This window comes from Drosophila mauritiana, chromosome 2L (genome assembly GCF_004382145.1).
Source record: "Drosophila mauritiana strain mau12 chromosome 2L, ASM438214v1, whole genome shotgun sequence".
Taxonomy (NCBI): Eukaryota; Metazoa; Arthropoda; class Insecta; order Diptera; family Drosophilidae; genus Drosophila; species Drosophila mauritiana.
The window spans coordinates 14901459-14924601 of NC_046667.1; the positions used below are offsets into that span (position 1 = coordinate 14901459).

Below are 23143 nucleotides of genomic sequence, written 5' to 3' on the forward strand. Positions count from 1 at the left end.
TAAAACATATATTATTTTCAATAATCATAAATAAATTTATTTATTAAAAACAATAACTGTTTCCATGCTTAACCAATAACCTTAATTTAGCAACATCTCCCTGCTTTCATTTACTTCTTGGAAAAAAAGTTCATAATGCCGGCTTGTTTGGTTTTAGGCGCATCCTTTCCAGCTTTGGCGGCTGAAGGTGGTGACTTCTTTTTGTTGACGGGAGCTGCAGCCTTTGGGGAAATCTTTTTGTTGGCGGGCTTGGCTTTTGTCGGTTTTCGCTGCGTGATAACAAAGCCATCTTCATCCAGATAGGTTTCATTGGCCGGTTCCGTATCCATTTTCTCGTCCACTGCGGCGGACTCTTCATCGGCGGACTTCTTGGGCGGCTGCTCCTCGTCCTCAGAGTCGCTGATTCGTCGCCGCTTGGAGGACGAGGCCCTTTCCTGATCGGAGTTGTTGTCCGACTCGATCACCTTTCGCCGCAGCATGTCCAGCTTTTCCTCCTCGTCGGAGGATTCGGCGCTCTCCTCGTCGAACAGTTGCATGGAGGTGTTTGCCTTTGAGGGCTTCTTGGTGGGACTAGGGGATTTCTTCGTCGAGGCTTCCTTTTTGTTTGAATTGGCAGCATCTTTCTTGGATTTAACTTCAGATTCCGGTGGCGACTTCTTGGCGCCTGGCGGTTGCTTCTTAAAGAAGTTGTCCATGGTGCCGGACGTTGATTTGCTGGGCGTGGCTTTGACATCCTTTGGCTTGCTGGCCGCCGCTGTGAAGAAGCTATTAATGCTACCCTTTTTGGCTGCTGCAGGCTTGGCTTTAGAGGCCTGTTCCTTGGGCGAGGTCTTCTTATCCTCCGGAGAGGACTTGCCCTTGCTGCCCGCTGGCTTTTCCGCCTCCGACTTTGCGGGCTCTGATTTAAGTGCAGATTTTGAAGGCTCCAACTTAGCCACAGACTTCGATGACTCTGATTTATTGGGTTCAGATTTGAGTCCATTGTTGTGTGTCGTCCCATTTGCACTGGGCACTACCTTTCCCGCTCCAGGACGCTGCTCCACTTTGGCCAACTTCACCTCCAGATGCTGCATGGGTTTGAAAATCGCACCCGGCGCTTTGGTGCCACCGGCTATTTTCACACTATACAGCTGGGACTCCGCATCCTGGACTTTGGCCAGCCAATCCTGCACCCTGCTCTCCAGCACCACAGAGTACAGATCTTCGCCGGAATCGGATCCTTGCGTTTTACGCTTGCCATGGACTAGAAATCTCTTCTCGAATTTTGTGGCAGGTTCCTGCTCTTTGATGTAGGCCTCCAGCGCATCGTTCACCTCCTTGTAGGACAGCTTGTACTCCTCCAGGAGATCGGTGACCAGCACACAGCGATCGAAATCAATCATGCAATCGTCGAGAGCCTTTTTAAGCGACATTTCGACAATTTGTTTAGTTAAAATAGCGCGAAATCGTATTGCGGGCGTGCCAACTCATGTGACTAAAAAATGTGCTAAAAATCACCAGTAGAATAATTAATACTAAATTCGAATTTTGCTATGTGTTTTGTTAATGTGAAAAAAGCTCTTAATTATTTAAGTTAATTCATTAAATATTAAATAAATTATTTTAATTAATTTGCCTAAATTCTGAGCTATTTATTAGTCCTAACATTTGGCTTGAATATAGCTAAATCGAAACTACTGCTGTCTATCGATAACATCTACTTGCCGCTATTGCGGAGAGAAGAAGAAGAAACAAGAAGTAAACAAACCAGATATCCCAATAAATTTGAATTTCTTTTTAATGCCGAAACAATGCAAGTAAATCCAAAACGCAACACAGAAGCTCACAGAAAAGCCGAGTAAGTGGATAAAAATACAAGTGAATGCAGCAAATGTAAGACCCACTTACAGGCAGGATGCAAACCAGGCGCGCATCACCCAAATTGAGGAGTTCATCAACGAGGTGCTGAAAGAGGATCTCAGACAGTTGGAGAAGTGCATCGGGCGGTTCAACGAGGAGATCATGGAGTACCTACAGCTGAAGAACACACTCCAGACCTTCGACACCCACCTGCCAGATGGCTACAAGACGCAAGTCAACATCGGCAGCAACGTATTCATGCAGGCTCGCGTCCGGAAAATGGACAGCATTCTGGTCGATGTGGGCAAGAATGTGTTCCTCGATATGAGCATTCCGGAGGCAGAACGCTACTGTGACACCCGCGTCAAGATCTTGACCAAGCAATCAGATGTCCTGCGCGAAGAAAGCGTCAAGAAAAGGGCCCAAATCAAAATGGCCCTGATAGCAATCAGTGAAAGAACCAAACTTATCCAACAGGATGAAAGCAAATAGCTCCGCTGCGTCCACAGAAGCTGATAGCATCTGTATCCTTGTTCGTATCGTATCAGTGATCACATTATTACCAAGATTACACAAGCACTTAGTTTTTATTTTCTACCACAATTTACAAAGATAATTTACAAGTTACGCGCCTCCAAAGTGTTGATGGCATAGAGATTTTGGGTGAGAACGATTTTTAAATGGAAGGAGGAGGGGCATGCAAATCCTGGCGACTCCTACGACTGACCCTCTGACGATCGAGTACGCCGCATTATGGATTGAGCCACCGGTTGCCCAATTCCAGCTGGACTTCCTGAGATCAATAGGTTGCAGTACTGATCGCTAATAGTCTGATTCTGGTTAAAAATCCGCTGGGAGGTGCTGGTCAAGTTCTGCAATCGCCTGGCCATCTGCGGAAGTCACCGATAGGTTAGACAAGTTAGAAAATGTTATTTTAATTCCAGCTGCCCGTTTTAGAAGTCCAATGGTTATCCAATTCGTCAAAATTTGGAACAGGCTTATTGAAAATGAAGAAAGAGTTCAAGTTTTACATGGTTTATAGATGGCATTTTGGCATATAAAGTGTGTGAAAGATTTGTATATTTCCAACTCACATCGTTCCCCGCCTCGGGATTGGCCAGACCGCCACTTGTCGGAGGTGGACAATTTATCGCGGAACTGGACGCGCAGTTGACCGTCTGCTTAATTCTCTTTATCTCCGTCTCTAAGAGCTTGTAGTCCCGGAATAGATTGCGATAATCCTCGGCCAACGTCCGGTTTTCTTCCAGCAGCATGTGGATGTGTTCCTCGGCCCGCTTGGCGCAATGACGCATCGCCTCGTCGGCTCTAACCTGGGCATCCTTCCATTTTCGAAAGGAGTCGATAATCTGCTCCTGCTGCTGGTTAACTTCGGTCTGTTGGCTGGCGGGAAGAGAGAACATGGCAGCTGCTTTTATATGGATGCACTCTATCCTGGAAAATTACCTACTTTAGGCGGATCTGCATTTGCTGGCAATTTTCCGAAATGATGCGCAACTCCTCCCGCAGAGACTCAGTTGTCTCGTTCATCCGCTGGATACTTTCGCGATGCCGGATGTCATCCAGCTGCAGATGGCCCTGCATTTTCCGAACAAGATCGCGCATCTTCTCCATCTCCAACTGGGCACTCTTTTGTTGCTCTTGAAGTGCCCGATCGCGTCCCGCGGACACAGCCTCCTTCTCCTTCAAAGCGATCACCTCCTCTCGCAGGATTTTGCGCTGAAATTCATAATCGCTCAGTTTTAATTGTGCCCAAGGGCGACAATAGTCGGTTACCACCTCTGTTCTCAGCTCATCCTGCAGCTGCTCCACCTGATCCAGTCGCGTTTGCAGGCTCTGCGCTTTCCTCTTGGCGCCCTTGAGCTCCTGGCACTGATCCTCGAAGCTGGCCATCAGGCTTTCGTACTTCGTGCAGAGCTCCACGCTTTGATCTTCTTGGGTTTTCAGCAGGGAAGGGAGTTCCCGCAGTTGGCGGGATAGATCACCTGATAATATACATATATATATATATATATATATAAATTACATTTAACATTATTATAGTATTATAGGTTTTTAATTAGAAATCAAAAGTTTTCACTCACAATTCTTCTGTTTGAGGACATGCATCTCTTCTTTGAGCCGATTGTTCTCGCTGAAATCGGAGTAGCTATTGATCATGGTCTGCAGCTGGGTAATCTGGTTATCTCGATCCTTTAGATTTTCCTGCAGTCCCTTGACTTGGCAGGAAAGGTGTTCGTTCTGGTGGGGAAAATAGTGGGCGAGAAATCAGAGAAACGATTAAGAGCAATTTGGGAAATGTGTGCTTTAGTGGGTCCAACTTGTATCTCCAGTTCACAGTTGATCCGTTCTGGGCAGGATTGGCTGGCTAGCGAGCTCTGCTGCAGCTGCTGCTGCTGCTGCTCCACCTGTTCGGTCAGCTCCTCGAGATCCCTTTTGAACTCATCGATGATGCTGAGGTAATTATCCCGGGTGGCCTGCAGCAGGTCCGACTCGGTCTGGCAGTGGAGCAGCGTGTGCTCCAACTGCTGGCGGTGGGGGCAATCGGTGGAGCTGTTGCCTGTGTTCTACAAATGCAAATTGAGTTGTGGCGCACTGGTTGGTACCGCTGCACTCGAGGCTTACCATGGCCACTCAGAAATCGGTAACTAATTGCCTGCAAATCCGCGCACGAAATCACCTGTCAGTTGTCAATTGTCGATTGCAGATACGCGGATGTATCTTTGTGTTCAAATCGTTTTCGGTGTCGAATGCCTGGGAATGGAGCCTTCGTGCCGCCGAGCTCACAAATATATCTCGCAAATATATCACCCAGACGAATTTCGGCTTCATTACCGTTTCATTTCATTTCAATAATATTGCTATTAAAAGTTTGTCACGAAAATAAAACCAATTCGAAACGTAGGTGGCAGGGTTTCGGGTTTCCGGTTTCAAAGTTTCGCTTCTTTGGCACTTTGGCAACACACAAGTTTGTTGATGAGTGTGGGGGGAGGGAGGGGCTGACTTCCCCCAGTTTTATAGATATTATTATTTGCGCGGCCCGACTGTTTGACACGATTTGAAAATAAAGTTAGTTGCAGTGGGTGGCAGCGAATACTATATTATCGTCTGTCTATTTCTTGGATACGATAGATGGATATATGGATATTTATGAATGTGGAGGGGAGGGAAGTGGTTCGGAAGCGTGGCTCGGCGCACTTAAAACTCTTTTAAAGGCATATTATATTGCAGTGGGTGGGGCGGGGACTTAGTACTACGAAATTGATAGCTAAGCTCAGAACTCAGGCTCGGGGAAATGTGAAAATCGATTGGGACGAGGGCAATGAATTCTTATGATTCCTTGTCTGTCATTAAACCCATTAGTGGAGCCCAGCAATTCGCTTTTTCCATCGACTCCATTTGCACATTTACGGTTCGCACCACCAACTTTCTTCACTGCACTTCACCCCCTTCCTTTGCAAAAGCACTCGAAAACAATTTGCACTTTTGGCAAACTTTCTCCGCGCGTTTGCACCTCACAATTTCCGGGCTAATTGCCCGATTTTCCTTTCGCTTTTCAAATCGACGTAGCGCGACTTAGGCGACTAATTACGGCTCGTAAATTGGCTGGCGAGGATTTGGCGCGTTATTCCTGGCACGTTCCTTGATTCGCTTCACGCGACTAAACGGCCAAATCCGCCGACGGATGACAGGATTCTGAAGCGAACTGCTCCGCTGCTGGGGCTTCCTGCCGAGTTGTGTTTGATATTGCGCCCGACAGTTTCGCCAAAGAGATGATGGCGTGAGCAGCGACTTTGTTTATAGTTCACACCAAGTCAGTCATCAGTCATCTAAATAAACATTTATTTAGGAAGTTACTAAATATTTGTATGTGCACTGAGCTCAATTTAAGTTGGTTCGGAATTATGATTTACTCCGGGCATAGATCGAGATCGATGTTAGGGTTCGTGGTCCTTGCAGTCACGAGGATCACGAGCAGTCCTAGTCAGTGAAGTCCCAATCCCGGCGGCACTCATCAATATGCATATCACTGCTCGCCGGAATCGCGTGTCGATTGTGGGTAAATAAATAACACGAAACCTATTTCCGATTCGCTGGATTCACTGGCTGGAGGGCAGAAGGTGCTCCCCCTCGGGGGCAATTGCAGTTGAACATACAGCCGAGTTTCCACAATAAACACATTGGCGAACGATTTGTATTTGTCGTATGTAGACATTTGCCCGGCGGGAGGAGTGAAGTGGATCCCTTTCTTTTGTGTCTGGGCCGAATATATATACATATATGGGTAAATAAATCGGGGACTCGAATGGCAACAGAGTAGTTCTTTTGCCAATCCAGCCAGGATTTACCGAGTAAATACTGTACCGAGTATATATGTGAAGGCGAATGTCGTTTACCACATAAGAAGAAAGTTCTATGTGCTGAAACGGAAATCGGAAATGTATTTCAAGCTCATAATTAGGTTTGGATATGAAAGAAACTTTATTTAAAACTAGTTAAGAATAATCATGTTAAAACTATTCATTTCAGCAATCTGTGATTCTAGTTTCTGTTTAACCATATATAGATAGATATAGATTCTTGCCATATGGAATTGAGTTTTCGTAGCGAACTATCGCGATGATAAATTACTTAAGAACGACAAACTTTAAGCTAAACTATACAAACTACTTAACGTGGCTTAGATTAGACTAACTGTTTAGGAGGCCCAACAAGTGACATAGTTACTTGGAGGTCCTAAACGTTGTAGTTGTCTTTTTCGTTGGTATAGTTTTAGTTGTCGTTGGCTTGTTTGATGGTTTAGTTGTTGGTTGTTGTTTGTTTGTTTTTGCCGTGGCTCCCGGGATTTTGGTGGCTTTGGTTGGCTTCCTTGTTTGGGAAGGTGTTTTCGTATCGCATTCCTGCATTTGATATGACAACCGGGGTTATTGGAATCGGTTATTGGTTATTTGCGATGCAATCAAAGCCGTCAGATACTCACAATTGTCACTTGATTTTTCTCCTGCTCGAATGTCTGTGCAAACATTTGCGCAATGGTCGTACAAAATGGATTTTCTTTCGAGGATTCGTCGTAGATTTCGTTGTAGGAGAACTCCTTGGAACCCTGAAATGGTGCACATATTTTTAATATGCCTTTCATGCAATCCTGCAGAATAATGAAGAACTCACCAAGGAGCAGAGGAGTTCGGCGATCTCCCTTAGAACATCGTTATTTCTTTGATAAACGCCGATTTCCGATTCAAGCCTCGCCTCCAGCTCGGAAATTTTGACTTTTTGCAAAGGGAAATAGTTATAGCGAAAGTATCGAGAATCAGATATACCCACTTTTCGACTCGGTGTCCAGGCGCTGGTACTTTCCGTGCAGTTCTCGATTGACTTGGCTAAGGCTGAGCAGGCGTCTACGTAGAGCTTCCAGCATTTGAGCATCCGCGTCCCGATCACAGGGCCTTGATTCGGAATCAATTGAGTTCAGGCAGGATTGATCAAGGTCCGACTGGAGGATTTTCAGATTACTACGAATGCTCTCCAGTTTTTTCACAGTGTCCTCACGCTCGGTTGCCTTTGATAAAGAAAGAAGGTGTAATCGAAAAGGATTTGCTAAAACTCAGTAGAATCCCTCACCAGTTTTCCGATGAAGCAGGACAGACGTTTTCGCCAACTCTCTATGGTCTGGAACTCCTGTTTGTTGTGCAGATCGAGCAGATCATTGAGCTCCGTGTTCAGCAGTCGCAGCATTTCGCTCTCCTGGGTGTCGTGGATCGAGAGATCCTCGAGCATATCGCTTGTAATCCCGTCCGCGGTCAGTGTATCGTTGGGCGACTCCTCCATGCTGGCCTGATCCCTGGACTCAATGCACCGGGTGATCTCTTGCAGCTGTTTTCACGGTTTTCGAAATGTAAAAAAAAGCTAGTTAGAAAGTTTCGATGTGCTATTAGATTAAATACACTGAAAATTTTACCAAGAAATTCGGCATTTCACTAAAAAGATACTCGATTGAGTATTCGATTGTACGTTCAAACAGCCGATTAAGCGATAAGAAAAGTATTCCAATGAATCTATAATTAACTGAGCTCAATAATGAGTAACGTCACCTGACGACGATGATGTTTTTTTTTTTTAAACCAACGAATAGAATGAATTACATAAGCACACGATACACATATGCAGATTTATGGTTGAGTAATGCCACAAAAGGATATCTCACCTGTTGATTGAGCTGTGCTATGCACTGATCCTTCAAAAGTAGCTTCTGCCTGGCCGTGTGTACCACCTCGTCCAAGGCATTGATCTGCGACTTTAGTTCGCCGATCTCGTCATGCTTGGCGGCTATCTCGCCGACTAAGGACCTCATGCTCTCGCTCATCTGCGAACAAAGTGAAACTCCAGTTAAAGCCAAGCTTTAAATATCGCTGAACATAATATCAAATTTTATTAAAAGCAGCACAAAATGTACGTATTTAGTCAGCGAGACAATCATTTAGATTTCTCGCTCTTGTGGGACTTCGGGTCACACTTGAGCTTGGAATCACCGCCGCCTTTTCCCTTCAAGGATCTATGGCCTACCTTCTCGCTCTCGCATTCCGCGTGGGCGTGATCCTTTCCCACGCCCCGCAATTGGTTAACGGTCAGTGTCTCTAGGGAAATGCCGTTGAAGTCAAAGTTATTGCAGTTAGGAGAAGTCTGCACGCGTTCTATGATCGCACAGATGTCCTCCCGCAGCCTACGATTCTCCTCGAGGGTATGCTGCTGTCGCACTTGGACAGACTGACAGCAGGAAACGATCTTGCTGTACGCCTCCTTCTCCAAGTCCGACACGTTGCCCAGGATCACGCTGTTCACGTGGAGCAGGAAATTCACCCACTCCTGGAATGTGACCAGACGCAACTGGCAAGTGTGCTACAAGAGTATGATAATGGGTCTTATGAAATAATTTATCTGAACAGCGATTTTTCTAGAATTATTGCTGATAAACCGTCTTAAGAACTAGTTTCAATAGATACCCTCCTTGATTTACAACGAATCTCACCGTGTCATCACCCTCGCGCTCATCTAGGCAGTCAATCTCGTCCAGCCGCTTCAGAAATATGCTGTTCAGCTCGAAGCTCATATTGCCAGCATCGCCGTTGGCGTCCCGCAGCTTCTGGATCAGACAGCGGTAATGATCGGTGGTCATCGCCTCGGTGCTGGCAGTGCACTGATGATGGGATGAGGCTTCCAGCGTCGATTCATGACGTGGACGCGAGGCACTCGTTTCGGTTGGCTGCACTTGCCGACACTTTTGACTGGCAGATGATGATGGTGGTGGCGGTGGCGATGCAGGTCTCGACGGATTCAGACCCATGGACTTGGCGTCTAGGACGAAACCGGCTTGGCGACTGGCCATGATATCAATTCGAAATGTAGTTACCGCGTTCCTCTTACTTAGAGCCGATTTAGAGCTGATTTAGTCTGCCAGGGAATAGCTTGTGTAATTAGACATGAGTACGAGCTTAAGGTTTCCACATCGGAACGTTCACTTCGAAAGCGGCAATCTCAAGGCACTGCTGATCGGAAAGATCGAATGCAGTTCTCCTCGCCTTCAACTGCACGCAAATCACAAATCGCAAATCACAAATCACTTGGCGCAAGTGCACTCACGAAAGTACAAAAAAACAGTTGTAAAGTTGTAAACTTATTAAAAACAACACAAAAATGGGCGGAAGAAAAAATAAAAAAAAGGAAAAACAACGAGAGAATATATCTGATTCGAACCTTGGCGGCGACGTCAAGCAGCTCAGCGCGCTGCGTTCATATCTTTTGTTTGCAGTCTTCTGACGTAGCAATGTAGTTTTGTTTATTTATATTTTTCTTGTTTTTGAGCCACACACACGCGTATTAAGTATACGGTTTCAGCATGTTGTTCTTGTTTTTTTTTTTTTATTTCTTGCCCCGATCCGAATTCCGCGCGTTTCGTCTGGGCTCCGTTCGCGATCGCCAACGAAAGCGAACTGAGCGCTCCACCACTCGCTCCACGCCAACCGCCAAGAGCGGCTCTCTCGCCAGTTGGGGAACTCGACGGACTCTCAGCGCTTATCAGTGCGTCGGGAATCGAATTGGATCGCTCCGTGTTTACCCAAGAACTTAGCAGTCTGAATTTTTGGCCGGGCTCACAATACAGAGGTGGTCAAAAGTATTTACACAACGAGCTTTTTTTTCAATTGTCAACTAATTGAAAAAAAAGCTCGTTGTGTAAATACTTTTGACCACCTCTGTATGTATCTTACACAATATGCGCAAGTCATCGCTGTTTGCCCAAGTTGCGGTTTCGGTTCTGCCAATTTCTTATAATTGTTAACTCATCCGCAGTGTATTTGCCAAGGGATAAGTTTGTTTGGCCGCATTGATAACTCCGATATGATCGTTCAATGTGGTTACACAATAATACTTGGAAAAAGTGTTACGAACCCAGCTGCAAAAACAACGAATTTAAAGATTAGGAACTAAAAAATTTCGAATGATTCAGAGGATAATCATTTCAAATACAATTCAGTCTTGCCCATCCCAAATTTTACACAATATGTTGGGCACCAATTGAAAACAATATATTTTTGCAGATTTAAATTGTTACCAAGTTCGTTTTATTGTACAGGCGAATAAAAGCATTTCATTGAAAATATTTAAAATCCTTTTAAAAGATAGACAACAACTGTGTTAACGCTCATTATACGTTTTATTTATATCGATTTCTCCTTTATGTAAGAACAAAATTTATTTACAGTGTTTAGATCGCGTTTGCTTCTGTTTTCATGTTTTCGGTTCGGCGTTAAACTGTTTTTCAAAATCAATTCTATGTGTCCTACTTAACTCAAATCCATTACAGAAGTGTTGCCTACATACATGTGTATGCCTGGAATTGATTCCACATATCAACTAATAGATAAAACAACTTTCGTACAGATTATCATAATCACTTCACGTTCAACACATGCTTGGGGCGTACACAAAAAATAAAGATAGAGGAATATGAATAGTCATTGCAATCCTTGCGTTCTGTTCACATGGATCTCAAAACATGGGATGAATGATGAAGCTGGGGCATTTATTTGGATTTGGATTTGGATTGGGACAGACACGTATAAATGTACATCAAACGCTCTCTAAAATTCATAATTCATTTATAAATTTATTACTTTAGCTATATTTATAGTTATTAATATTTTTTGCTTAATTTCTGTTGTTGCTTCTTTACCTTTTACTCAGCTGCTTACAATTAGGGGCTGCATTATGCATTATTATTTCTCTTATCTTGCTTTGCGTACGATTCTTGTGGGTGGATGTGGTGTGGTTGTGGCTCTGAATGGGGTGGTGGTTGTGCAGGTGTGTGTGGTTGTTTGGGCTTACTGCTATACACTTGTTATGCGCAAAGAAATTACCATAAACAGTAATTAGAGAATATCAAGAAATATATTAGAGGGATAATAATTATGGTGGTGCCTTATCCAAAACCATTTTTAACTGTTGAATTTTGAATGTCAGGCTTACAAAATGGGTTGCGAAACGAAATTTCACGATTCGGGGCGCGCACTAATTGATATATTTATGTATTCGGGTTATTGGCTGGCGGTCATCTATAATCGTGGTCAGTATCCGCCATATCAATGCCGCTCGTATGCTCAGGCCATTCTGTCCGAGCTGCAGATTGTTTTTTTTTTTTTTTCGTTAGAGTGCAAGCCCTGGCGATTTGAAGATGAGTGTGATCCGGATCCTGCTCAAGACGCTCCTGCTACTTTTAGTGGGCCGCTTAGGCCAAGTAGTTGTACACTTTACGATCTTCCGGCGATCGTTGCAGATACTCGCGCTCGATGAGGCCCTCAATGCGCTTTTTGATAAACACGGGCGAGGGCAAGAAGCGCGACTTCAGCTGCGACGTCACATCTGATACTAGCAAGTTATGCTAAGAAAATATAAACAGGAGTCATAGTTAAATCACAATCCAAACCAAGATAGCAAACGTATACTTACAGCCAGACGCTTGCGGGCCTTCATTATGCGCACAATAGCCGCTTCGATCTCGTGCTTACGATCCTCGTCGACCTTTCCGCGCGTCTCCTTACGCTCTGGCTCTGATTCTCCCTTGGCGGCTACCGTTTGTATCTTCACCCTAAAATAGTTTCGATATTATTACCAGGCGTCGTTCCAACTCACTGAAAATTATATCTAACCTGTGGAATTTGGAGTTGAAGGCGTCGTTTACGTAAAACTCATCCGTGGGCTCAATGTCCTTAGTTTTCGTTTTAGAATTCCGTACTAGCAAACGCTGAGCGGGTTTGCCCATGGACAACGATTGTAGTGCTCGGACGAGCTCCCGTTCCGGTATGTCCGTCTCCTGGTGTATGTCATCGTAGGTGAGCACGTCGCGGTTATTAAAAAGCAGTAGCACGCACATCTAATTTTGGAATATGAAATATTTATTTTTGATCAATGAAAGGAACAAAGTAAAAGATGTTTTAGCTTACCTGGTAGGTGGACACTTGCAATATGTGCTTGCGTGTGGTGGTGGGCACCGCACAGCCGCTTGAACTGGAGCTGGGTGCATCTTTATCCTTTTCACTTTCAACTGCCTTGCGGCCATAAAACACAGCGTTGATATAGGCGGTTCCTAATCGAAGGGGTAGGTATAAATACAGTTGCTTAAACAAGAATATCATATAAGAAGCTCACCCATTTGTGGCTGTAACGTCAATTGACGTCCTGAGTGCTTATTTAGATAGAAGTTCTTGAAAATGTCAAAGGCTTCACGCGGAGCGGCGGGTATATTGCAGTTCGGAGTTGCTGTCTATAAGGGAAATTGAAGCTAAGTAAACCTATTCACATACTTATGGAACAAGCTTACCTGTGTGGGCCAAAAACCAGTGGTTAGTATGCGTACCGTTAGCTCCACACCGCCAAGGGATAAATTGTTATTATTTACAAAGTTCTTAAACTCATCCATGATCGTATTGGAGACTGACATATCTTTAAACATTCCCTCTAACTTCGAGGTGAATTGACAGCCGCATTCAGTCTGCAATAATAGAGATAAAAGCGATGAATAATTATGCGAAGATGCCATCTTAAAAACTAAATCTACCTTTAGTTTTGATATCATATTCTTCTCGAAATCATCAGAGACTGATTTGTTCAGCAGCAATCTCTTGGCTAAATGCGTCTTGTAATAGCGCTCAAAGACATCTTTCTCCAATAGGAAACGGAAGAGGACCATTGTCTTATCCAAGATGGACTCGATTTCCTGTTCGCTCATCTGTGGAAAAGTAATAGACAGGATTAATACATTTCAGAAAGCATATTGTAAATTCAACTCACTCCCTTGCCACCCTTTTTCAGTTTGTCATCGATGAATAGCGATAGATACTCCGGGGATTTGTTATTTAGGTTCAAGAAATGTTCAAAATCGGATGAGATGACGTTTTTGAATATGCGATCGTTGGCGAACGAGTGCACCAGAAACTGGTCGAAGCGGTCCTTGAGATCCAGCAAGTTCTGCACGAATGTTATGGGATTCGTGTTGCCGTTTTCTTCTTCCTTAACCAGCATGCGTCCTTGCTCTCGCAGATATGCCGACATTGTGTCCGCTATCACCTTGAGGCCCTCCTCCTTCAGGCGCGAGAAAAGCTTATATGTGCAGGCCAGATCCTCGGTCTTTGAGTTCTTGATCATGTACACCACGCCCGAGTTCTCCATTTCAACAATGGGTCGCATGTGCTTTTTGATCAACTCTTCTTCGACCACGCGCACAATGCGGGGCTCCGTATCCTTATCGAGATACAGCGCTGCCCGGGAAGATTCCTCCGTGATGCGCGCCTCCACTTTCTTGATGTAAACGCCAGCGTTGTTCTCGGCAAGAAAGTTCTGCGACTCGAATTTGTAAAACGCCGCCGACTGCGCAAGGAAGGGCTTTTCAAAGTCCTCTTCGTAGACAGTGCGCGAGTTAATTCCCAGGGTGATCAGCATACTGCAAGCATTCTTGATAGCCAGATGGTTAATGGCTTCGCCATGACGTTCCTCCATCACCATGCCCAGCAACTTCTCTCGCAGGGCCTTTTGAATCTCAGAATAGCGAACCACCTGATAACGGAAACGGCGATAAAAATATATTTCCAACGAAATATATGCAATAAAGATATTCCTACCTGATCCCTGAACAAAATTAATCCCAAATTGTACACATTGTCCACCTCGCGCTGCTGCACATAAACTCTATCCATGTACATGAGTATGTCGCGGATCATCACCATAGATGTCTGGTGGTCTGTCCAGGCCTGGTTTAACTTGGGTAGGAAATTGCTGTGCAGAGCCTCCAGCACGTCCGCCCGCACCTTGTGCTCCAGGTGCTCTGAGACGACCTCCCTCAGACCGTAATACAGTCTATTGCCGTGCTTGTGCAGCACCATGTTGTACGCATTCCGGTAGAGCTGTTCAAACGACAGTCCGGAGTTGTTCTTTTTCTGTATCTCCTGGATGGCATTCTTTAAGCTGGCCCAAATGGTCTCCACGTACTTCTCGTCCATGGAGGCCTGGAAGAGAAATGGAAGATTATCAGCTTGGATAGTTAAGAAATAATTTTTTCAGGGATTAAAACTTATAAATATGGCTAATGTAATGTAAGATTATAGGGATGTTCTTAAGAATTTCGCTTTTTAGCAAAACTACTAAAAGTTAAAATCCCTGGTTTTTATCAGATGGTTGGCTAACATTGAAGGCCCTTCGCTTGTACTCCGGCAGCCAGAGTGGGTACTTCCGTGCTATTTCCTTAAAGCGTTTTTCTGTACTTTCTGCGCTCGCTGCAGCGGAGGTTGATGGCCCAGAGGTGCTTGCACTAGGTTCAGTTTTAACGACAGCTGGAGCAGCAGGAGCTGGAACTGGCATGGAAAGTGGCATCGGCGTGAGCTGGTAGTTAGTATTAGTTCTGTTATCAGCCCGAACTCTGCCACCGCTGGCGGCAAGGTGATAACTGCGCCGCGAGGCAGAAGCTAATCCCTGCGAGGACAATCGATGTTGGGACTGCTGGTGTTGCAGCATTGAGGAGGCGTTGGGCACATTGATGTTCATGCTTCGCGCCTGATGCTGCTGTCCAAGAACGCTTTGCCTTGCAATCCGGCAAGGCACGGCAGAGTCCACATTACCGACAGTTGCGCCATTGAAGTTGTTGGAGCCGGCCACCATGCGATTGTGGTAGCGGCCGTTGGCGTTGAGGTTGTTCAGTGGCTCCGGCTGCTGTTGGCGGGGATCGCGGCCTTGCATGAGATTGCTACGCTGGTCCAGCTCACACGTCCTGTCCCGGTAGTGGCTCCTCTCTTCCTCGCTAAGTGCCAGAGAGCAAGGGGCTGGATAATAGCCTGCTGCTGAAGCCGGTGCCTTGCGGGACCGCTTTTGGTTTGACGACTTAATGATGATGGTCTCAATGTCACATCCGCCGCGCGGTTCTGCTACTCCTGGTCCGCTGCTCCTCCTCCTCCTCTGTGCTCCGTACTCCGGCCAGAGTTCTACTCGCGATTCGGGTCTCGCCCTTCACCCTGCTCTCCACATACAGGTGTTCACAGTCTTTTCGTGTGTGTTGTTGGTCAACAAAAATTTCTCGAAAACTACGATTGAATTCGTTGTAACTTAAAAACTAAAATGTGTGTTGAAAATTCCCCTGGCCCCGGTTGGTGTTTTGATGTTTTTATTTGTTTTTGATTTTTGTTTTTTGCTTTTCTTGTCGCCTGACATTTTGTAGGGAGCAATCGCTTAACCTGTGAATCTGCTAATTGTTTTATAAAAATTATCTAACTCTTAATACCCGCAAATGGCATTATCTTATCGAAACATTTTGCAAGTTCACGCTGTGATCGACAGATTTTTCAGTGCAACTCTCATCTAGTGTCAGAGTTATAAAACTGCAAAGCGAGTAACGTAGGTTTCCAAATGATTATATCACGTTTTTCAAATTCCTTCGCAAATTGCAATTAGGACTGTATAACGTAAACTCAACCTTTTCAAACACTTCAAGGTAAAACTTTGAAGAAGTTTGACATAATCTGGGATTATACAAATTGCTGTGGAAAGTTTATCATGTTATCCCCATTAAATTCATTCTTAATAGTGATTTTTTGGATTTGAGCTTAAAACGCACATGTTTTTACATTTTGTGGTTTAAGTTTGTATTAGTTTCGGTGTTGTCAGATAATAGATAATCTCATATCAGTTCGCTCTTAGCAAATTAATACGATTGAGAGCGGGTATCGTGGTTTCAACGATGCTCCATTGTGGGTTCTTACCGGAAAGGCCCGAATGCGCATTTTGCCCTCCTTCTTGGGAGGATTTCCCCGAAGATTCATGCTTTGCAAGCGTCGGCACTGCTCCTCCACTTTATTGGCGGTTCGGACTCCGGAGCAGGGAGCTGCAAGAAGAGCAGGTGCTTCTCCGACTTTTCCGATGACGGAACCTGCTTTCCTCGGCGGCAATCAATGGTTCACACAAAGAGAGCACAGTTATCCTGGGTTATCCTTGTGTTATCCTGAAAGATAAGGAGAGGTGAATGGATTAGTTCTATCACAGATCTCCCAGCATGTTTACACGACAATCCGCCTAGGGTGGTGCCGAGATGAGCATTTTGGTTTCGTATATTTGTGCAAACATTCCACGCAAATGTTAGGGTGTCAAGCGCGATGTACACAAGCAGACGTGTGTACATACATATATATATGCCCGTGTGTGTATGTCTATTTGGGGAAGCGGCTGGTTTTATTCGCGAATAGTTTGCAATTGCGGATATATCCCGGGATACCAATCCGCCGTACTGCGCCGTCACTTCCTTTGTCGCCGCCTATACCGCAGATATCGGATATATGTGCATGTACATTGATTCGCTGGCCCATCCGATCTCTCTGCGTGAAAGAAACGGTGAAAAAAAACTCACACGGCGACAATATAATTGTTATGTACATATACGTGCAATTAATACAAGAACCGTTGTTTTCGCACGCACTTCCGACCGATGATCGATAAATCTACGTCCCGGGAAAGTGCATTCAGTTGGTAGACGTTATCGAGCCAATGCTTCTATTTTCACTTTGTTGCTTTCTTTATTTTCTTAACGATTCTTCTATTTCACTTTGTCATGGAAAAGACGGGTTACATATGTGTGTGCGTGTGGGTGCCTGCCCGTCTCACGGTCTACGCTTGTGTGCGTATGTTTTTGTACCTGGCCTTTCGAAACGGCTTTCCACGGCGTTTCGCACAATTTGCACTCTAACAAACTATATTTTACCGGTGCGAATGCATTAGTAAAGTCACTACTATTATTTAGCTTAATTTGTTTCTGTTTTAAACGTTTACGTGCATTTCATATTGATTGTAGGTTTTAATAGGGATGGGCGACAGAAGTAGAATTGTTGTTGTTTTTCGAGGCGAATGGTAATAGCTATCGATAGTACTTTTCCATTGGTCGATAGTTCCAAAACCAAAATGAATAGGAAACAAATTGACTTGGCGTCGCAAGCAATTTGGGGAGAATTTAGTTAGTTTTTATTTAATTTAATGAAGAAAAATTATATTTAAAAGGAAATAAAACTGACTTTTTACGATGCTTGCATCACAAGCAGGAGCATAAGGATTATTTTCAATTATTATTGATTTCTTTATTTATATTAATTTAATTGTGTTATTTTATTTTAGATTGTATGTCTATTAATTTTATATTTATAAGGTTCATAACTCTTACAAATATATTAAAATTGTCTTTTCTTTTTATTTCATCATAATTTATATAACTTAATTTTTCCCATCACTAGCTAACAGTGTTGCAAAATTCGTGTTGCTCTCTGTGAATGGTAGTATTTAAAAAAGAAAGCCCTAAAAGTATGCTGTATTTTCAGTAGGCGCTGGACTTTAAAATTCAGTTAGCCCATTTATAAATTTTGTAATACAGATAACAATAGTTAGCTATAACTATGTAAGTGCCAAAAACAAAATGATTGATTGGATTTTCCGTGTGTCTGAATATAAACAAACTGTTAAGAAGATTTGAGGTTTTTAAGATATAAGACTCTTTCATTGGACTATGAACGCACAATTTTATCAATAAACGCATGTTTAAAAGAGTAGGCAATTTATAAAATACAGGTAGAAAAGTTTTTAAGTCTACCTTACATCTTATCTGGGAAATTCCCGCTCTGACTGCGAGAGTGAAAGCTCAGATGAAGAACTAATTACCCTGCGACAAGGTCTCGGCATTCGGTTAATAATTTAATTATGACAACTTGCAACAGGCGAAAAACATATGTAAACGGATATCCAGCGATGGCTACCGCATGTGGCTTTCTTAATTGCCCATCGATGCCCAATGTCTTTAGTACTCCCTTGGCCGGATAAGCAAATTGGCAAAAATGTGCAACAGAATTGCGAGTTTCATTTGGGCATAAACCTTTGAGCCGTGCGTGTAAATTATGCGCACTTTCACCGAGGAGCCCTTTGCGGCTTCATTTGTCGTGCGTCGAAATTAATTAGCCGCACTTCAAGTTCCCTTCTGCGTAGGTGTTCCTCCGATGTCGTCAGCTCAGCCGTATTTATTACCATTTATGCACGACTGTCTGTTTGGCTGATGCGCCGCGAATTAATTACACTATGGCGCACAGTCAAATCAACATGGATGTTGCACGCTGCGGGTGCGGGTGCGACTGCAAATGCAGAACAATGTTGCTGAAAAATGAATGGTTAGCTGGGCTGGTGTAGTTGGGGCAATAGTCGCGGCAATATAGCCACATAAGCACCGCATAATCGTGCCTCATCGCAACCACTCATATTCACACCAGGCACTCGCTGCAACAAGGACAATAAATCATCGAAAGGCAGCCGAGTGCAGACAAATTCACTGAAATTTAAATAAAAATCAAAACAAATGCTAGACAAAACACGAGTCCGGGAGTCGCGGTCCGTAAAAGGCGAAAAGAGCCTGAAAAGGCAGCCGCATCAATATGGAGCATACACTGAAAACAATAAGGGGTGGCAGATGCACGTAATAACTGCATTGAAAATCAAAACTTTATTTGTTGGCCAATACTTACGCTTCTTACTTACGATTGTTTTTTAACCAATTTATATTATATTATATTTTGTATTTTCTGCAGTGTATGGGTAATGTCCTACAACAGCAACAACAGCTCAAAGTCGGCATTATGAATAACTTTTAAATTTGAATGTGAAATAATCGCTTTGTCTGAGCGGGCTACCGTTAGCAACATGCTGCTCTTGCAAGTGTTGCTGGAGCTGCAGTGGCTGCTGTTGCTGCCAGTGATTTATGCAGCAACATTTGATGAAATATAATACAAAAGGCGCACAGCAGCCGCAGCAACAACAAAGATAAATTGCCGCACGCTAAATTGTAAGCTATATAAGGTTTAAATGCAAAGTGTGTTGTCCGTAGCCTGTTGCACGTTGCATGTTGCATGCTGTTGCTCGCCGCTCGGCTGCTGCATGTTGCAACAAATGTTGCTCGGCATTTATGGCTTCATTTGACAACAGTATTGAACTCGCTACGTTTTCCAGCACTTTTCCTACGCTTTTCTTTTTATTCATTTGGCTCTACATTCTTACAATTTACTGCGCATTAGTTGCTATTGCACGGTTTTCGTCTCCACGGATCCGGTCAAGGCGATGCACTCGATCTCCACCAGAGCATCCATTGGCAGCTTGGCCACCTGGAAACAGCTGCGGGCCGGGAAATCCTTATTGAACACTGGAACGGCAGATAAGGAAACATAAAGCATATACATAGTTGTTTTTGGAAATATAGTATAGCTGTCATAAAGTGTTTACAGTAAACAATAAATGGGCGATAAGGCGCTAACGATGCCGATTGCCTTATCAGGCGATTGCGATCAAAAGGCCGGTGTATACAGTAGGTATTGCATTATAAACGACGCTTATAAATAGTGCCTAGTACTCACCCCGCTTGTAGACCTCATTGACGGCCCCGAAATCGTTGAGATCCTTCAAGAACACAGTGTTCTTGACAACTTTGTCCACTCCGGAATCGGCCGCCTTAAGAACAGCCTCCAGATTCTCCAGCGCCTTCTCCGCTTGCTCAGTGGGTCCTCCAGGAACCAGCTTCATGGTGTCCTTGTCCAGACCCAGACATCCGGACACATACACAGTGCGATCGGCCACCACAGCCTGGCTACATAATGGTAAATCACAATGGAATAGGAGGTGCGCCCATCAGTTTTCACAGGTAATTGTTTCCTTACTTGTAGGGAGCCACTGGCTTGGCAGCATTTGCAGTGCTGATAAGTTTCCTCACAATCGTCGACATTTTGATCTCGAATACGGCACTATATAGTGGCAAAAAGCAAAGTCAATTGCAGCTGCTGGAAGTGAACTGATCGAAAGCTTCGACTTGCGTTCAACAAGTTGCTTTTGCTATCAGCTTTTGCTTTTCACAAGCTCATTCGCTTTTTCCCGCGCAAACAGGTGCAAACAGCTGATTTGATGAACAGCTGTTCAATGGATCTGTTATCATGATGTTAATATAATGTCAAATATAATAATATATTCTGTTGAAAATGTAAAATATTGGCTTATTTGATGGAAAAAATTATAATAAGGGGTATATAGCGATTGCAAAAACAGCCAATTTCACATCGCTAAGATATTTGCTTTATTTTTGCTTTGCGTGAAACCTGACAGTATTATTAATACATTAAGTTAACTCAGCTTCTTTAATATCTTAATTAACATTTTTCTGTGGAATTTATAATTCCCGACCTGCGGAAATTTGGGTCGCACCCGCTTTCTCTAGCTGGCTGATTTTGTTTTTGGCCAGCCGATATTTGATTTAACGCCATGAAAAATGCATGCCATGTCACTTAGCCACGCCCATCTGAGCCGCCCCGACTAATTATTTATTATTTGGCAATTGCTGTCTGTCAGCCGCTGTCAGCCGGGCCAAAAAGGCAAAAAGAAAGCCAGAATCTTTACGCATGCCAAAAGTACCGAAAAAAAAGAAGGAAAACACTCTGTAATTATATGAAGAAGATGGGCCAGATCCTGAAGTGTGGCAAAGGGTCTTAATCCCAGACTGAAAGCTGCACCCAACCCCAACTGCAGCGTGCAGCATGCAGCGTAGGTGCAACCTCAGAGCAAAGAGAACACGCCCAGCAAAACGCCGCCTCAAGATTGATTGCAGACGCTTTGTTGTTTCTGTAGCTCGAGCACTGAAAAAAAGAAACACTTACTCACTTTCCTATAAACCACAATTATTCTTAAGACATTTTTAAAAATAAAGGTAATACTTTCTCATTAATTTTATATTTAAAATTAAATGCAGATTAAATACCTAAAATTGATCTCATGTAAGTGATATAATGCAGAATATGTCCTTCAGAAAGCTTCTTTTGTTGATGAACTTTTTTAAGATATATTTTTTTACAGTGCATTCGCGATGGTGCAGCCATCCCACGAAGTTGCAACGGATTGCTGAAAGAAATTTCTTTCGGCTGACTGTGCCCGAAGCATTTTGATGTCGCATTTTAGTGCATTAATTACTTTATGATCCACTTTATGGGCATAAAATATGCAAGTTCCAAAATCGGGGTAAAAGCAATTTCCAAGAGGCATCTTCGTGGGTGTTGCAGTGCTTGGTTTTCGCATCTCCCTTTTGAGAGTCAACAAAATCAACATTGATATTAATTAGCCGCAGCCCGGTATTGATTTATACACACAATTTACTTTGTTTAATGATGGCCCCTGGCCTGGCAAACAATTTTACATTAAATGCTTTAATAAATAAAGCTCTAAATAAGCCAAACTGCAACGAGAAGATGCCATATGCCATATAATTACCGGCCCAATAACAAATTGCCCCTGAGTTGCAGCAATGCAAAGGTGTGCATTAAGAAAGGGCCGCGCCAGAACCAGATTTTGAGCCCCAATCTCAAACCCTCAAGGATCCCAGAACACTGCAGTCCCATGTCTGCAAGTTGCTCGATATTTATGGCACTTGTTGGAGGAGTTGCAAAGCCACAATCCCATGTCGATGTTATTGCAGGTGCGGATTTTTGACTTAAAGAGGGCAAATGTTTCTTTTTAGGTTCATGAACCACACTAAAGGTAAAATAAAAACGTAGTTAAATATATTTGTTAAGCCAGTAACAAGGCAAGTATGCTTAAGATACATTTGACAACTTTAAGATACTTTTTTTTGGGCAAACTCATAGAACTGCCATTGAGCACAGCTTGAAAGAAGAGACCGCACCTGAAGACAAAAGATTCTCCAGTTGCGATCCAATGAACTTTCCCTTTCCACTTGACATACTCCTGCAGATGGCTCCCCATCATTTTGTGGCTGCCATTTTTTATTGGCTCAAATAACTTCATTTGTTTAAGGCTTTATTGGAGCGCCGCTGGCTAAAAGCGATGCTGGGACAGGTCTCTCCATGGCGCAAATTACAACGATTTCTCAGACGACCAAGGAGCTGCGGCTACCGTCGCTTGCCCGGTTGGTCTGGTTATTGGATACTCTATAATTTGCATGTGATTTTTATGGCTTGCTCGATTTTCATGCTAAGTTATTTGATTTTAATTTGCTGCGTAATTGCCGGGCTTCGACGTCAGTTGTTTGGCCAGAGGAGGCAGGAGGAGCTGCCCCAACTGGTAGCCACGTTGTCTAGGTGCACCTTCCCGCCCATTAACCGGCAGATTTATGTTTATGGCACTATTGACGCGACTAATCCCAAACACCACCATGTTGGGCTACTCAATTTCTCGGAATTGGAATGGAGGCAGTTTATCCAAAAGTGGGTGGACCGAATCGAAACTCAAGGACGATCCGTGAAGAAACTCACCCAGTAATTAGCAGAGTAATTGCAAGGGAGCCAAAACTGAAATATGTGCGCTATATTTTAGTCTTGCCAATAAGGATTTGTGCTCTTAATGATGTTTGAATCTGTCGTAAACGGAAATATACACTGCACTTTCAGGCTGATTATATAAGAAAAGCCTAAAGGTTGAAAGCCACTGGAATTGCCTTTTGATTTATTCGCTCATTAAAACATTTAAGGCCCAGTGTAGTTAATAAGCATACTCAATGATTTTCTAATACTTTTCCTTCACTATATAATATTTAGTAGTTACTTTTACTATTATTATGTTCAAATATAGTGCTATAAGATACGCAAATAAACCAGGCCATAAACAATTGTTAATGTGAGTGCTATTGCTTGTGAATTTTCCAGTCGCATTGCTACCTTTCCATTGGCTTTTTACCAAC

The 23143-nt window shown here is 43.6% G+C and overlaps 5 protein-coding genes across 13 annotated transcripts; 1 reads left to right on the forward strand and 4 right to left on the reverse strand.

Annotated features, from left to right (window-relative positions):
- Positions 1-14: 14 nt before the first annotated feature.
- LOC117150418 (DNA ligase 1) lies at positions 15-1462 on the reverse strand. Its single transcript, XM_033317287.1, has one exon. The coding sequence runs from the start codon at positions 1410-1412 to the stop codon at positions 111-113; it is 1302 nt and encodes a 433-aa protein (XP_033173178.1). The 5' UTR covers positions 1413-1462; the 3' UTR covers positions 15-110.
- Positions 1463-1710: 248 nt separating this feature from the next.
- LOC117141563 (probable prefoldin subunit 5) lies at positions 1711-2436 on the forward strand. Of its 2 annotated transcripts, none has more exons than XM_033305074.1 (2): positions 1711-1837; positions 1890-2436. In XM_033305074.1, the coding sequence occupies exons 1-2, from the start codon at positions 1791-1793 to the stop codon at positions 2329-2331; spliced, it is 489 nt and encodes a 162-aa protein (XP_033160965.1). In that variant the 5' UTR covers positions 1711-1790; the 3' UTR covers positions 2332-2436. The 2 variants fall into 2 exon arrangements, with proteins under 2 accessions (XP_033160965.1, XP_033160972.1); XM_033305081.1 differs by having other exon boundaries at positions 1750-1837; positions 1894-2436.
- Positions 2404-9846, reverse strand: LOC117141527 (FYVE and coiled-coil domain-containing protein 1). Of its 6 annotated transcripts, none has more exons than XM_033305027.1 (13): positions 9610-9846; positions 8885-9528; positions 8422-8754; positions 8063-8221; positions 7480-7731; positions 7183-7417; positions 7027-7127; positions 6839-6961; positions 3942-4098; positions 3637-3842; positions 3308-3576; positions 2934-3240; positions 2404-2729 (listed from the first exon to the last, which is right to left on the reverse strand). In XM_033305027.1, exons 2-13 carry the CDS (start codon positions 9239-9241, stop codon positions 2556-2558), a joined length of 2673 nt encoding a protein of 890 aa, XP_033160918.1. In that variant the 5' UTR covers positions 9242-9528; positions 9610-9846; the 3' UTR covers positions 2404-2555. The 6 variants fall into 6 exon arrangements, with proteins under 6 accessions (XP_033160918.1, XP_033160927.1, XP_033160910.1 ...); XM_033305036.1 differs by having other exon boundaries at positions 8885-9210; positions 9266-9846; XM_033305019.1 differs by having other exon boundaries at positions 8885-9846.
- Positions 9847-10548: 702 nt separating this feature from the next.
- LOC117138614 (cullin-3-A) lies at positions 10549-17258 on the reverse strand. Of its 3 annotated transcripts, none has more exons than XM_033300833.1 (11): positions 17081-17258; positions 16155-16393; positions 14028-14411; positions 13201-13962; positions 12968-13138; positions 12731-12901; positions 12559-12673; positions 12354-12496; positions 12060-12283; positions 11860-11998; positions 10549-11791 (listed from the first exon to the last, which is right to left on the reverse strand). In XM_033300833.1, the coding sequence occupies exons 2-11, from the start codon at positions 16212-16214 to the stop codon at positions 11639-11641; spliced, it is 2322 nt and encodes a 773-aa protein (XP_033156724.1). In that variant the 5' UTR covers positions 16215-16393; positions 17081-17258; the 3' UTR covers positions 10549-11638. The 3 variants fall into 3 exon arrangements, with proteins under 3 accessions (XP_033156724.1, XP_033156733.1, XP_033156717.1); XM_033300842.1 differs by having other exon boundaries at positions 17147-17256; XM_033300826.1 differs by lacking the exons at positions 16155-16393; positions 17081-17258 and adding an exon at positions 14590-15488.
- Positions 17259-19414: 2156 nt separating this feature from the next.
- LOC117139617 (rutC family protein UK114) lies at positions 19415-20273 on the reverse strand. The gene is made up of 3 exons (XM_033302074.1): positions 20124-20273; positions 19824-20053; positions 19415-19612 (listed from the first exon to the last, which is right to left on the reverse strand). The coding sequence occupies exons 1-3, from the start codon at positions 20186-20188 to the stop codon at positions 19491-19493; spliced, it is 417 nt and encodes a 138-aa protein (XP_033157965.1). The 5' UTR covers positions 20189-20273; the 3' UTR covers positions 19415-19490.
- Positions 20274-23143: the final 2870 nt, after the last annotated feature.

Excerpts from the sequence above, each read along its gene's own strand:
- LOC117150418 (XM_033317287.1), bottom strand. The coding sequence starts at position 1,412 with ATGTCGCTTAAAAAGGCTCTCGACGATTGCATGATTGATTTCGATCGC.
- LOC117141563 (XM_033305074.1), top strand. The coding sequence starts at position 1,791 with ATGCAAGTAAATCCAAAACGCAACACAGAAGCTCACAGAAAAGCCGA. Across the intron at positions 1,838-1,889 it reads GAAGCTCACAGAAAAGCCGA|GCAGGATGCAAACCAGGCGC; the intron begins GTAAGTGGATAA and ends ACCCACTTACAG.
- LOC117139617 (XM_033302074.1), bottom strand. The coding sequence starts at position 20,188 with ATGTCGACGATTGTGAGGAAACTTATCAGCACTGCAAATGCTGCCAAG. Across the intron at positions 20,054-20,123 it reads AAGCCAGTGGCTCCCTACAA|CCAGGCTGTGGTGGCCGATC; the intron begins GTAAGGAAACAA and ends ACCATTATGTAG. Across the intron at positions 19,613-19,823 it reads CAATGAGGTCTACAAGCGGG|TGTTCAATAAGGATTTCCCG; the intron begins GTGAGTACTAGG and ends CTGCCGTTCCAG.
- LOC117138614 (XM_033300826.1), bottom strand. The coding sequence starts at position 15,138 with ATGCAAGGCCGCGATCCCCGCCAACAGCAGCCGGAGCCACTGAACAAC. Across the intron at positions 14,412-14,589 it reads ACAAGCGAAGGGCCTTCAAT|GCCTCCATGGACGAGAAGTA; the intron begins GTTAGCCAACCA and ends TTTCTCTTCCAG. Across the intron at positions 11,999-12,059 it reads TTCAACTCCAAATTCCACAG|GGTGAAGATACAAACGGTAG; the intron begins GTTAGATATAAT and ends AAACTATTTTAG.
- LOC117141527 (XM_033305027.1), bottom strand. The coding sequence starts at position 9,241 with ATGGCCAGTCGCCAAGCCGGTTTCGTCCTAGACGCCAAGTCCATGGGT. Across the intron at positions 7,732-8,062 it reads TAGCACAGCTCAATCAACAG|CTGCAAGAGATCACCCGGTG; the intron begins GTGAGATATCCT and ends CCGTGAAAACAG. Across the intron at positions 3,241-3,307 it reads CAAATGCAGATCCGCCTAAA|CCAACAGACCGAAGTTAACC; the intron begins GTAGGTAATTTT and ends TCTTCCCGCCAG.